General features: G+C 40.3%; 1 protein-coding gene across 2 annotated transcripts in view; it reads left to right on the forward strand.

The window, feature by feature from the left end:
• Positions 1-12,298, forward strand: part of LOC311228053 (poly(A) polymerase type 3-like) — a gene marked incomplete at its 3' end in the record, with an annotated part of 38,542 nt that overhangs the window by 12,526 nt on the left and 13,718 nt on the right. Inside the window, exons 7-15 of one of the 2 annotated variants that reach the window (XM_084313954.1) lie at positions 26-137; positions 228-317; positions 1,254-1,392; positions 2,773-2,845; positions 6,044-6,164; positions 6,500-6,584; positions 9,189-9,242; positions 9,447-9,566; positions 10,892-11,001. In XM_084313954.1, coding sequence (XP_084170080.1) covers positions 26-137; positions 228-317; positions 1,254-1,392; positions 2,773-2,845; positions 6,044-6,164; positions 6,500-6,584; positions 9,189-9,242; positions 9,447-9,566; positions 10,892-11,001 — 904 coding nt within the window. Of the gene's footprint in view, positions 1-25; positions 138-227; positions 318-1,253; positions 1,397-2,772; positions 2,846-6,043; positions 6,165-6,499; positions 6,585-9,188; positions 9,243-9,446; positions 9,567-10,891; positions 11,002-12,298 lie in introns of those variants that run through there. The other variant, XM_084313955.1, reaches the window with a different exon arrangement.

Consider the following 12,298-nt stretch of genomic DNA (forward strand, 5'->3'; position numbering starts at 1 on the left):
ATCCTTTCTATTTTCTCTCCTCCAGATTGACATCCTGTTTGCCCGGTTAGCTTTGCAAACCATTCCGGAGAATTTGGATCTCCGAGACGACGGGCTGCTGAAGAACCTGGACATCCGCTGCATAAGGAGTCTGAATGGTAAGTGCAGGTCTCCGATAATGGCTGAAAACTCTGTTATGACCAAAGATGTCGATGGTAATCAGTGGATATTTTCTTTTCTTTTCTTAGGCTGCAGAGTTACGGATGAGATTCTCCACCTTGTGCCCAATATCGAGAACTTTAGGCTCACTCTGAGGACCATCAAGCTATGGGCTAAGCGTGAGTTGGAATTGTTCATTAATTTCCTACCTTTTATGAACAGGTATGTTGGTGTAAGGATTCATGTTCTTTGAATCTGGGATGTTTTTAGTGTAGAGTCCTGCATGTCTAGAGGCACTCAAAGGACTGTTGTGGGTTTCTGGAGGGATTATCTTGCCCTCGACACAATCAACTTAACGGCATGTAAACAAGGCCCCAAGCTGACCTATGTTGGCCTTCAGTCACAACAGGATTAGTCTGTGCAAAAAGAAACCGGCATAGCATTGCATTATTTTAGCGGGACAGACGGTGGTTTCTGTTGTCATGGTGACTTTGTTTGGCTTCCATCGGCTACCTGGCAACCGTCCGTGGCCTATGTCAGTGTTATTTTTGGGTGGTAAACAAAAGTTTCAGTCACAGGTTTAGTCTTGTGTGCATTCCCACTTTGAAAGGCACCCCTTTGCTTGTTAGTTTCTCAGTTTCATACAATTTGAAAGCACAACATTGTAGTTGTCGATCCCTTGTTCTTTAGGCTATGTGTGGTGGTGATGGGACAAAATGGGAAAGGGGTATGGATTTAAGGAAAAGAAAGAAGTTTGGGGCCATAAGCACTTTAACATTATTTTATCAGTTTGATATTGTGATGGTCCACCACAAATAAATTCATCAGACAAGCCCACCACAAATGGAATCACCAGAGAATTATCACAGTACTTAGTTCCAACATAATACTACAAGTTCTGTGACACCTTGGGTATTGCAATTCCATACTGTGTTATGTTGGGATTCGTCGCTATTGACCACAGTAAAGAGGTGAAATAATGTCCTCTAGGGGGAAAGTCTATTATACTTCCAAGTGTGTAATGAGTGCCAGTATTAAGTGTACTGCATTTTGTCGACGTGCAGTTGGATCTCATAAGAATACAGGCTGAATGTTGTGTTTTTTGTCACCTCTAGGCCACAACATCTACTCCAACATCCTGGGCTTCCTGGGCGGTGTGTCATGGGCCATGCTGGTGGCCAGGACCTGCCAGCTCTACCCTAACGCTAGTGCCTCTACCCTGGTTCACAAGTTCTTTCTGGTGTTCTCAAAGTGGTGAGTGGCCTTTAGACAGGAGTTTTCACATAGGAATACCTTTTTTAATGGCAAACCTCATGGTTTTCTTCTGTAAAATACTGCTGTTTTACTTCTGTGATGTGAAAAGGAGCTAATACAAGGCACTCTTGAGCGTGGAATAATTGTACCACAAGATATTTATTGTTAATGTCTTGTCCGTTATACTTCTGTTTCATAAATCGACTTCCAGAATAAACTCTGCAAAATGAACTGGGTGTGTTAACAATACGTGCATGAAACCAGTCTAATTTGTCTGATTTCACAAAGGGGAAAAAAAATCCTTTTTCAAAAGTTAACCGGTTGTAGCCAAGGCCACAGTTGAAACCAAGACGGGAAGGAATCGAGTGCTTTCCAAGACAGAAGAATAGTGTGCTGTATGCATACAGGTAGACTTTCAAAAGAACTAGAATGTGGGTGTAAATGGACATACACCTTCTCTCATGCTCAAATTACTGCGTTTTGCACTCTACCCCTGAACAACACTGATGTTCAGCTTGGCTTGTGCCTGTTATTATATACTTTAATGCTTGCACTGTACCCTTGCAGACCATGTTGACTTAACTAAATATGCTATAGTATTTATGTGAGATTTTTCGACAATATTTCCAAAAGTCGGATGTAGTCTAAAGTGTAGGCCCTGAAGATTATGCCTGTTCACTTTTTATTACAGTATGTTTTAGTTTATTCTTTTTGTGTTATCCCTTTTTATTACAGTGTTTTAGTTTATTCTTTTTGTGTTATCCCATCGGAGTCAATTGGTTAAAAGCATTCAAGTGCTGCGTCATTTTCTAATGGTGCGCACAGGTAGCAGGAAAGCTGGTGAGGCTTGTGAACGTGTTTCCCCAGGTGTTTGCTGGCTGCAGTGCACACACTGGCATCTACTCAGTTAGGTTGCTTAGGTTCTTTTGAAAACACATTGCCAAAATGTAGGTGTAAATCGGGTGGATCGTTTTATGCTGCACACTTTGGTTCTTTTGAAAATCTACCCGTTAAAGTACACTACAATGGTACAGTATGTCTTATTCCATTTTAAATGTAGGCCTATCCACAGTGTAGCCTATGCACAGTGTAGCCTATGTGCCAAAGTTAAATGATGTTTCGAACTTTCAGTTATTTTGATTTGACCAAATAATTGTACCTAGTCTCAGGAATAAATTTGGGACTAATATCCAAGATTTAAGAGTAAACACTTATTTTGTTTTGATCTTGAGATATGGTCTTGGGGAAACCCAGCCCTTAATTTAGCTGACTTAAATCATTACTTTCACACACACGTTTACTACCAGAGTGGAAATAAATGGACTAGCTGAGAGTTTTCGGAGTCTATTCTCAAAGATAATGGATGATTCTATGCCTTAGGGAGTGGCCCAATCCTGTCCTGCTGAAGCAGCCAGAAGACTGCAATCTCAACCTTCCTGTCTGGGACCCCAGGGTAAGGTCTCCAGAGTCCAAGACTGAACCTGAACCCAGACTGAACCTGAACAGAGACTGAACCTGAACAGAGACTGAAACTCAACAGAGACTGAACAGTAGGGCTGTCTTAAATACTTCGAAGCTTCTTTCGATGGGCATGGGTTTCGAATATGAGAAAAATTTCGATTATTAAAAAATATATATGATATATATATATATATATATATATATATATTTCTTTTGTGCAAAATCAACTCTGCCTCTCTTTTGTTAACTACAACAAGCAATGCTGTTTGTTATTTAAGATGAGGTCGGACTCGGCACTGACAGATTTGTGTTCATTGTGCTGCTTTTATAAAGCCTCAAATGACTGCTTACAATATTTCATCAAAGTGTTTTGTTTTGTCTAAGATTTAAAAAGGTTTAAACTTTACAGCACTGACAAAGTTGAACAAAGTGCTGTACAAGTCCCACAACATAATTATTTCTTTTTTAAATACATTTTTTTTTCTCCTTCAGCCTCAAATTCCAAAAAAAATGATTGAAGGTCAGCCCTACTGAAGAGAGACTGAAACTGAACAGGGACTGAACAGAGACTGAACCCAGACTGCATGTGAACAGAGACTGAAATGAGACAGACTAAACCCAGACTGAACTGAACAGAGACTGAACCTGAACAGAGACTTAGGCCCTGTCCACACGAGAGTTTGGATTTAATATGACCGAAGTTTGAAAAAATAAAACTCCGTCCACACGGTGAACACAGGTGGACAACCGTGTATAACTGCGTATTCACGGGCAGAGCTGGAACCCAGCAACCGATACATTTAGTACAATGTAATACAATGCCAAAGCAGTAGGCGGCGATGTTGTTCAGACATGAAGGCCATTTCAACCAATCAGAAAAGACTGAACGCTCACTAAACTTCCTGTTGGGTCGCGATCTGCCATTAATTAACTGAAGAAGAAGAAGTAACGTTACCGATATGAAATGGATGTAAACGTTATTTAACAGATTGCAGAATGGGTACAATACAATACGGCGCAATACAAACAATTGTTAAGGGGATGCAGTCTGGACTGGGTTCCTTATAACAATAACTTGACAACACATGAGTTTAGTTTAGCTGCAGCTACATGTTTACTCTGAGCGTCAACGGACATCAGTCGATCACAACACTCTTCAACACAGACGATACGTTTTGAACAAAAGTTTGTTACAATCATTTTCATATAACGCTACTTGGGACAGCTCTGCTGTAAACACTGGTGTAGTTGGCTCTGCTCTAATCTCTCTACCCCGCGGTCTGCCGTGAACATGGGGAATAATTGCGACAGCTCTGCTGTAAACACTGGGAATAACCTCGGTTGCTATGCCCACACGCAACTGCAAAACCGCACAACTCCACCCTGGCCACCGGTTTCAAAAGACCGCGGTTGCAGTGTAGCAAATCCCCGGTTGTGTGTGGCCGAACAGTGCAACTGCGCACATACAATCACGGTTACATTAAACCCAGCGTTCGTGTGGACGGGGCCTAAATGAGGCAGAGACTGAACCCAGACTGAACTGAACAGAGACTGAACCTGAACAGAGACTAAATGAGGCAGAGACTGAACAACAGAGACTGAACAACAGAGACTGAACCAGATATGTCATTAAGAGAGAGAGAGAGAGACCTCCTGAGCTGCTCTATTAAATGTATGGGGAGGCTGGGCTTTGTCGACTTGAGGAATGTTTCCGGAGATCTTTTACACATACCGTAAATAAGCTTAGCCTTTGGGACTGGGCCATATGTGGGGAAAATATTTATAACATTACTTTCAGAAGAAGTTATTTCAGTATTGATGTACATCACAATATCTTAGTTGTGGAAAATTGGATTAAATATTTCTGTACATTTCAGAGATCACAGATGTGTGAGACATCTGTCTTAAAATTAGTTTTTGTAATATTAATGTAGATAACAAAATTGTATATCGTGATTCACGATCCCACAAAGCGTTTGTCAGTGAAGCAGATCCAGAAAGCGTAAATCATTATAGTCTTTGCTTTCTTGTTTCCTATTGGCTCAGTGGCCTCGTGGGTAGAATGTCCGCCCTGAGTTCGGGAGGCTGGGAGTTCAAGCCCCGGCCGAGTCATACCAAAGACTATTTTAAAATGGTACCCATAGCCTCCCTGCTTGACACTCGGCATCAAGGGTTGGTTTGGGGGGAAGTCCTTGCGACATACTAGCGGCATGTCCAAGGGGTGTACTTGTACATTAAGCTGCCTCACGCTACAGAAACAGGAGATAGGCTCCTGCCCCATGTGCCTTTACGGCTCGAGAACCATTGGTTCTCAAAGGCAAACTTCTTTCTTGTTTCCCAACTATGGGAGAGAGTTGTTCATGTACACGAATCTCAAATAAACTATCCGGCATTTTTCTGCTTGAATACAAACATTATTGGTCTTGATCTTAAATTCAACACGAGAGAAACTATGTTTCTTCTACACATGTTGTTCAGGATACTGTATTGTATTTTCAGGGCAGGTTCGACAAAGGCTTATGCTAGGGTGTCACAGCCTTTCTTCCTCCTCTCGCAAGAGCAGCATCACGTGTACAGAATTCACAATTATTCTTCTTACTTTTTTGTTACATTTGAACGATGAGCACATCCTCATTTCACTCGATATGAAGCAAGTGAGTTTGTCAACAGTGGGACCCTAGTGTTGTATGCATTAAGCCCTGTCCAATTCGAAGAAATCTTATTGGATGCTTAACTCCGTGACTGTAATGCTGTATTTGCTGCAGCTTAATTAATTGTAAGCATTTCTCTGGAAGAAGCATCTCCAAACTACCCTCTTTTCTTTATCCTCCAATCACAACTTGTCTCTTCCCTCAGACAAACATTGTCTGAGGGAAGCAACACTTGTGATTGGAGGATCAAGATAAGATATTACTTTATTGATCTCCTTGGGTAAATTCAGTAGGTTTTAGGGAAAAGTGGGCGGTTTTGAGACGGGTCAATGTGTACACTTATCACCCTACCAAATGGTTAACCCTTTCACTGCCACACTACAGAAGGTTAACCCTTTCACAACCACACCACAGACGGTTAACCGTCTGTAGTGTGGTTGTGAAAGGGTTAACTTTCTGTAGTGTGGTAGTGAAAGGGTTAAGATGGCTGTTGGCATGCGTTAAAAACCATAGAAAACTGATGTTTTTCTTTTTCCCAGGTGACCCCGAGTGACCGTTACCACCTGATGCCCATCATCACCCCAGCATACCCCCAGCAGAACTCTACCTACAATGTTTCTGCCTCCACCCGGGCTGTCATGGTGGATGAGTTCAAACAGGGTCTGTTAACCACCACTGGCTTACTGCTCACTGTCCCATTGCAGGGTTGGGGTCAAATTGACCTAATATCAAATGTTTGTCCGACAGTTTGTGATGAGAGGATCAAGAAAAGAGGGTGGGTTTGATGCAGGTCAATTCACTTTCCATGAAGTGGAATTTCATTTAAAATCGCAGGCATTTAAAATACTTCCAATAGAGTACTTCTTGATTGATCTATTGGTGGACGGGTGTTGTCATTTTAGTTGAGTTCTGATTTTTGATATGGGTGATTAGACATTAAAGTTTTATTTATTTTCTTTTTGGAGTTAAACAAGTTTTCCCTCCGTCCCTCACAGGCCTCTCCATCACCGATGAAATATTGCTGAATAAAGCAGACTGGTCCAAACTATTTGAAGCACCAAACTTCTTTCAGAAATACAAGTATGTATTAAGCTGCTTATTCTGTTGGACACATGTGGTGAGACTCCAATATTTCAATAAAGTTTTTCATTCCCAAAATACACATGCACAGACACTTATTATACTTGTTAGCGTATGTAAAGTTTTCTCCTACTTTATATGGAATCCACTTATTCAATTTGACATTTTGAATTAACGCCTAAGTCTTTCTGATAAGACTCAAGCTTTCATTTTTGCCTAAGCATCCTCTTGATTCTCAATGGATCATTAAAGCTTATAACGGTGTTAACTACAAGCTGTGCCTGAAGCCCTTCTATCTATCCAATACCTAAAGTGTGCCTTGAATGTAAGCACAACTCTATATTTGATGTTATGTGTTTTTCTTAATAAAAGGTAGGTACTTTACTTGTAAGGATATTAAATATTAAAAGTTCCCTGGTTTCCCCTGTGCCTTATTATCTTGTATTCAAAATAAAATGATTTTAGTTCACAATTTGCACTATGTATTTCTTGTTAGTTTGATTTTTATAGATTTGCTTTTTTATTTTCACAACTGTACTCATCCATTTGCAATCATAGCTTACAAATCTACATTTTCTGCTGAATTTGTTTTTGGTTCATTGTAGCTTACAGTAAGCCATTTCAATTGGGCACTTATCGAAATTTGCATGATTTAAAACGTTCACGGGACTCATTGTGATTAATCTTTAATTTCAGGCAACTAATACCTTCTGGATTTCTTATTTGCTATTTGAGCATGTGTTCTACCTAACTTCTAAGTAGTTTGGGCATACGATTACGGGACACATCTATAAAGTTATTTATTGGGTGCCTATTGTTAAATAATTCACTAGTGGTAGTAAATTCAAATGATAGATTGAAGCCAGTTGTTCACTAAACTATTGAGAATGCTATTACAGCTCAGTCTTTCTCTGAAGTTCCCCTGTGTCGTCTGAATCATCTCTAAAGTGGGTGATAAAACGATAACAATAATTATCGTGGTATATCTTTCCTCGATATGAAATGTGGTAAAACATTTTTTATTTTATTATTTATTTTTATTGTGACCTGCAACAGGGCAGCTTTAAAACCAGAGACAGTGGACAGACTTGTCTTTCTTGCCTGAAACTTAAAGTAATGGCTTTGCTTGTCCAAATGACAATACTGACCAAAATGAGATTTCTCTTTCTCTTGTCCATTTATTTTGTTTGCTTTCTAATTTAAAATGCAGTTCGAAACCGTCTGTACACCGTAGGCTGTGTGCTAGCAGAGCTAGTCTCCAGTCGCAAGTCACGGTACACGTGTGAGGTGGTTTGTCCACCAAAAAAGCGCCAAAAGATAGAAAAGAAACTAGCAGAGCCAGAACTGTTCAACTCCCCTGGAGCCACAGCCAGCAGAGAAGCCTGTTTACTTTCAAACCAGCTGCAGGCTGAGAACTGGAGTGTGAGGGGCTGTAACACTAAAGATGGCGGCAACGACAAAGAATTGCTGCAAAATAAACATACATATTTAAAAAATAATAATAATTTAATACTAATATAAATATCGATATTGAACGATATGAAAAATGTCATCGTGATAACATTTTTGGCCATATCGCCCAGCCCTACATTGATGTAATATTAATTAGCATGAGCTGATAAGAATGTTGCCTTAAATCCTGGGCGAACCTTTCCAAACGCTCCGGTCATGGACTGTAGCTTCCTCCTTCCTCTCCGGAGACCTGGCTGAGGGGGAGAAATGGCACCAGGACTGGATAGTGTTCCAGCATTAAGTTTGGAGCTTGGGAGTTATGGTTTGATGGGGCTTTCTTCTGAGAACTTAACATATATGGCTTGAATAACTACTCCTGAAAATTCTCTCCTTAATTCTACTTTGAGAGCAGCCTGGGACTTCAGCCCTTTTCACCTTGGTTGATTGTAATGTGGTGTTTGAATAAATTGATTCTATATTCCCGGGCTTGGATCTTTTTATTTTCTCAAATGTGGCCGGAAAATCCCATGTCCCTTACTTTCTGATTCACATCATAATCCCTAAAGGTGATGGGACTTGATCAGCTCCGATGATATTCTATGACTGCTGGCTACTGATCTGATCAAAATTGTTAGGAAGGAAATGCCTTTTATAATGATGGGTTGTGTACAGCTTGTAATGTTAATCCTTTTGAATAGCTAAATGCATGGTGTATACATGATCAACTGAGGCATTTTAACCAGCTTTATTTAAAAATGTATACACTTTAGCTGTATATAAAAATTTAGCTGGTATACACTCTGGTTTCACCCTCTTGAAGATGAGAAAAAGACATAATGCTGAGCTATGTCTGATGTCTAGTTGATTAACAACAACCTTACTGTATATGATTTAGACTCCTGTCTCATACAGAGACATTAATAGTTTTAGTGTAGCTATACTTTGTGATGGGGAAAAGCGAGCGTTATCCTAGTGGGAAACGTTTCTCTGCTGTGGAACCTTACAAGTACCTGGGACCTTTCTGCGGTAGTGTAGTTTGCTGGGGTTTTATTAGGGGGGGATCTGGGTTCCCCTGGTCTTCCTGGACTGTTGGTTGTCTGCCCTCTGTGTCTTTAGGGTGTAATGGCATTGTTCTGTCTCTTATGTTCCAAGGCATTATATTGTGTTGCTAGCAAGCGCGCCGACAGAGAAGCAGCACCTCGAGTGGTGAGTACCATGTTTTTAGAAAATGAGTGAGTGAAACGAATTAAGACGTCTTTGTAGATGATCTCGTCTTTGGGTGAGACTGCAACCTTGTTTCTGTAGATGTGATTGTGCTGCTTTTTGGTTCAAGAAAACAATTTCCATATTTGCACCAGTTTGGTACCTTTTCATTCGTTCGGGTAAAAGTGGTGTCTTTGTTCCCGTCAGGGTGGGCTTGGTGGAGTCTAAGATCAGGATCCTGGTGGGTAACCTGGAGAAGAACGAGTACATTACGTTGGCCCACGTCAACCCTCAGTCCTTCCCTGGACCCAGAGAGGGCAATGACAAGTGAGTACATGTTTTAGTAAAGCTAGGGTTTAGGTAGACATAGCCAAGATATATCGCTATATTTGTCTTAGGTACTGTTATTTGACAGTATTTAATTTTTTAGTACCAATTACAGTGTGATGTTGCATTGTTTAATTGTTATGTTTTATTGCAATTGTCATGGCACTACTTTATTCAAAATGATCTGCTCTCATCCAATTCCCATCACACATTATTTATATACGGTATATATTATTATTATTATTATTTTAAAGAACTTGTGATGGAAAGTGGATGAATAAAGTAGTGCAATGACAATTACAACATACAGACCACACATGCACAGACACGATGCCTGCAGGCACCATAGGCAAATGTGAAAAACCCTATCTGCCTATATTCTCTGCCGAGTTGATTTTGTCCCAGAACATTTTAAACCATGATTAATAGGTTAGAAGCCATATAAACACGTTTAGTGTGTACTTACTCTTAAAGTGACTGTGAGGACTATATGTTAAAGAACAGATGGGTGCAATTTCAGTAACTCTTTCCTGTCCAATTTCCCCATTGACTTTCATAAACACACTGATGTCATGAATGACTTAAAAAGTTAAATCTTAATCAAACTACATTTGATGTTTGATTTTATACTTGAAACTGTTTGATTTCATTCATAAGGATTTCACAGGGTGCTAATTATTGTAACGTGTGTTAGTTAGAAGACTATTTGTAGAGCCTGCAATTAAGTTTACATTACAAAACAATTATTCTATCTTGTCATTATAAATCAAAATAAATGGCTTTTTAGAGTCCCTGTGAACCAAATGTAAGCCTAGAATTTGTTAGTTAAAGGGATACGGTAGTTATTTTTTGTGGACCCCTAGCTTTCTTTCTTACTTTCCAGTGATGTTGATCAGTAGAGCCAGATAGTTTGCCACAAACCAATTCAAAGTGAATGGGGTCGAGCTCCTGTCTGTACAAGCTGACTGAAGCTCACTGAAATCTACTTTGCAAACACTGGAGTAAATGTCAGTGAGCTTCAGTCCGCTTGTACAGACAGGGGCTCGACCCCATTGACTTTCCATTGGTTCATGGCGAACACTCCAGCTTTATAAACCATAACGGCAGCAACGTTTCGGGCATCTTTCCATCTTCAAACAGTGTTTCAGGGATACTATTTTCCTCTAAGAACTGTTTATTAAGTATATACCTTAGAATTCTTTTTCACATATCTGACTCTACAAAACTACATAGTGCACCCTTTAAACAGTTCTGTGTACTAAAACATGTTTTAAATTTCATTTAATGTCACTATAACAACCTAATCAAACTGGTCTCTTATCCAGAGAGGAGTACAGCACAATGTGGGTGATTGGGATCGTCTTCAAGAAGATGGAGGGATCGGAGAACCTGAACGTCGACCTGACCTTTGACATCCAGTCCTTCACAGACACTGGTAAGTGCTGCACCATATGAAGTAGGGCTGGACGGTATGGTCTAAAATTTATATCGCGGTATAATTTCAAGCATAGACGGTAACGGTATATATCACAGTATTTATCTTAAAATGTCTATATACAGTAAATGCTTCTGAAGGGGTAAAACACTGGTATGGCAGCTATTACTGTACTCTTGTATTACTAGGACATATTTCACATAGTACAGAGGTATTTTAAGAAAATGTATTGTGCAAAACTGCAATAGAAAAATGCTAAACCTTTTCTCAAGTTACTTCCATCTACACAATAAAATCATGCGGCACAAAGTGAAAATAAAAACTACAGCAGGACAGGAGGTTTCTTTCCCTCAAACAACTCACACAATAAAACTCCAACATAACTTAACTTTAGTGTACATGTTTGACAACGTAGAGTGAGATAGCGTGATGTAATAGGTTTGAGTTTGAGGTTTGAGCGTCACACCAGGATGTCATTGTCAACACACAGAGTTGGAAACGGGAGCGGCCTGATGGATAAAGCGATATAAAGAAATGAATAGCCAATAAAGAAATGAATAGCCAATAAATGTGAAGTTATCTTTGAACCTCTGTTGTCAAGCCTCGTCAATATATCCCCCCCCCCCCCCCTTTCCTCACTAATGGAACTGGTGCCGCTGAGTCACGTTTGAACGTTAGTTATCGGCTAACGTGAGTTAGCTTAGTGGCTAACATTAGCCTGTTGCTGCGGCAAAGCAAGTCTCCTCTCATCCTCCTTAGCCTAATTGAAATGCCAAAACTATATGGCAAGTTCCGTGAGCAAGTGGAGAAAAACTTGAATCGGCAAGTAACGTTAACGTCATTGCTACTTTAGAGCTGCTCTAGTCTACCAGTCACAAGGTATGAAGGTATAGTCAAAATCCATACCGTAGTGCCAATTCATACCGTTTATACCGTGTATACCGTTTATACCGTCCACCCCTAATATGAAGTAGGCTGTGTGTATACTGTATAATGCAGAACGCATCTCCAGCCTAATGTCGTCGGCCCACGTTACCCAGTTCCTCAAAGTGCTGCACCGGCTTCCCAGTTGTTTCAAGGCTCTAGACAGCCTGTGCAACAAGGGGAACCCCGCTCCTGCCGGGCAGCATGTCCAAGTGTCCTTGAGCAAGACGCTTAACCCCTAATTGCTCCCGATGTGCAGGTTGGCACCTTGCATAGTTGCCTCCACCATTGGTGTGTGAGTGAATGGATGAATGTGAGGAACAAAAATTGTAAAGCGCTTTGGATAAAAGTGCTATATAAATGCACCATTTAT

Source organism: Notolepis coatsorum, assembly GCF_963971535.1.
Source record: "Notolepis coatsorum genome assembly, chromosome: 5".
In the NCBI taxonomy this organism is placed as follows: domain Eukaryota; kingdom Metazoa; phylum Chordata; class Actinopteri; order Aulopiformes; family Paralepididae; genus Notolepis; species Notolepis coatsorum.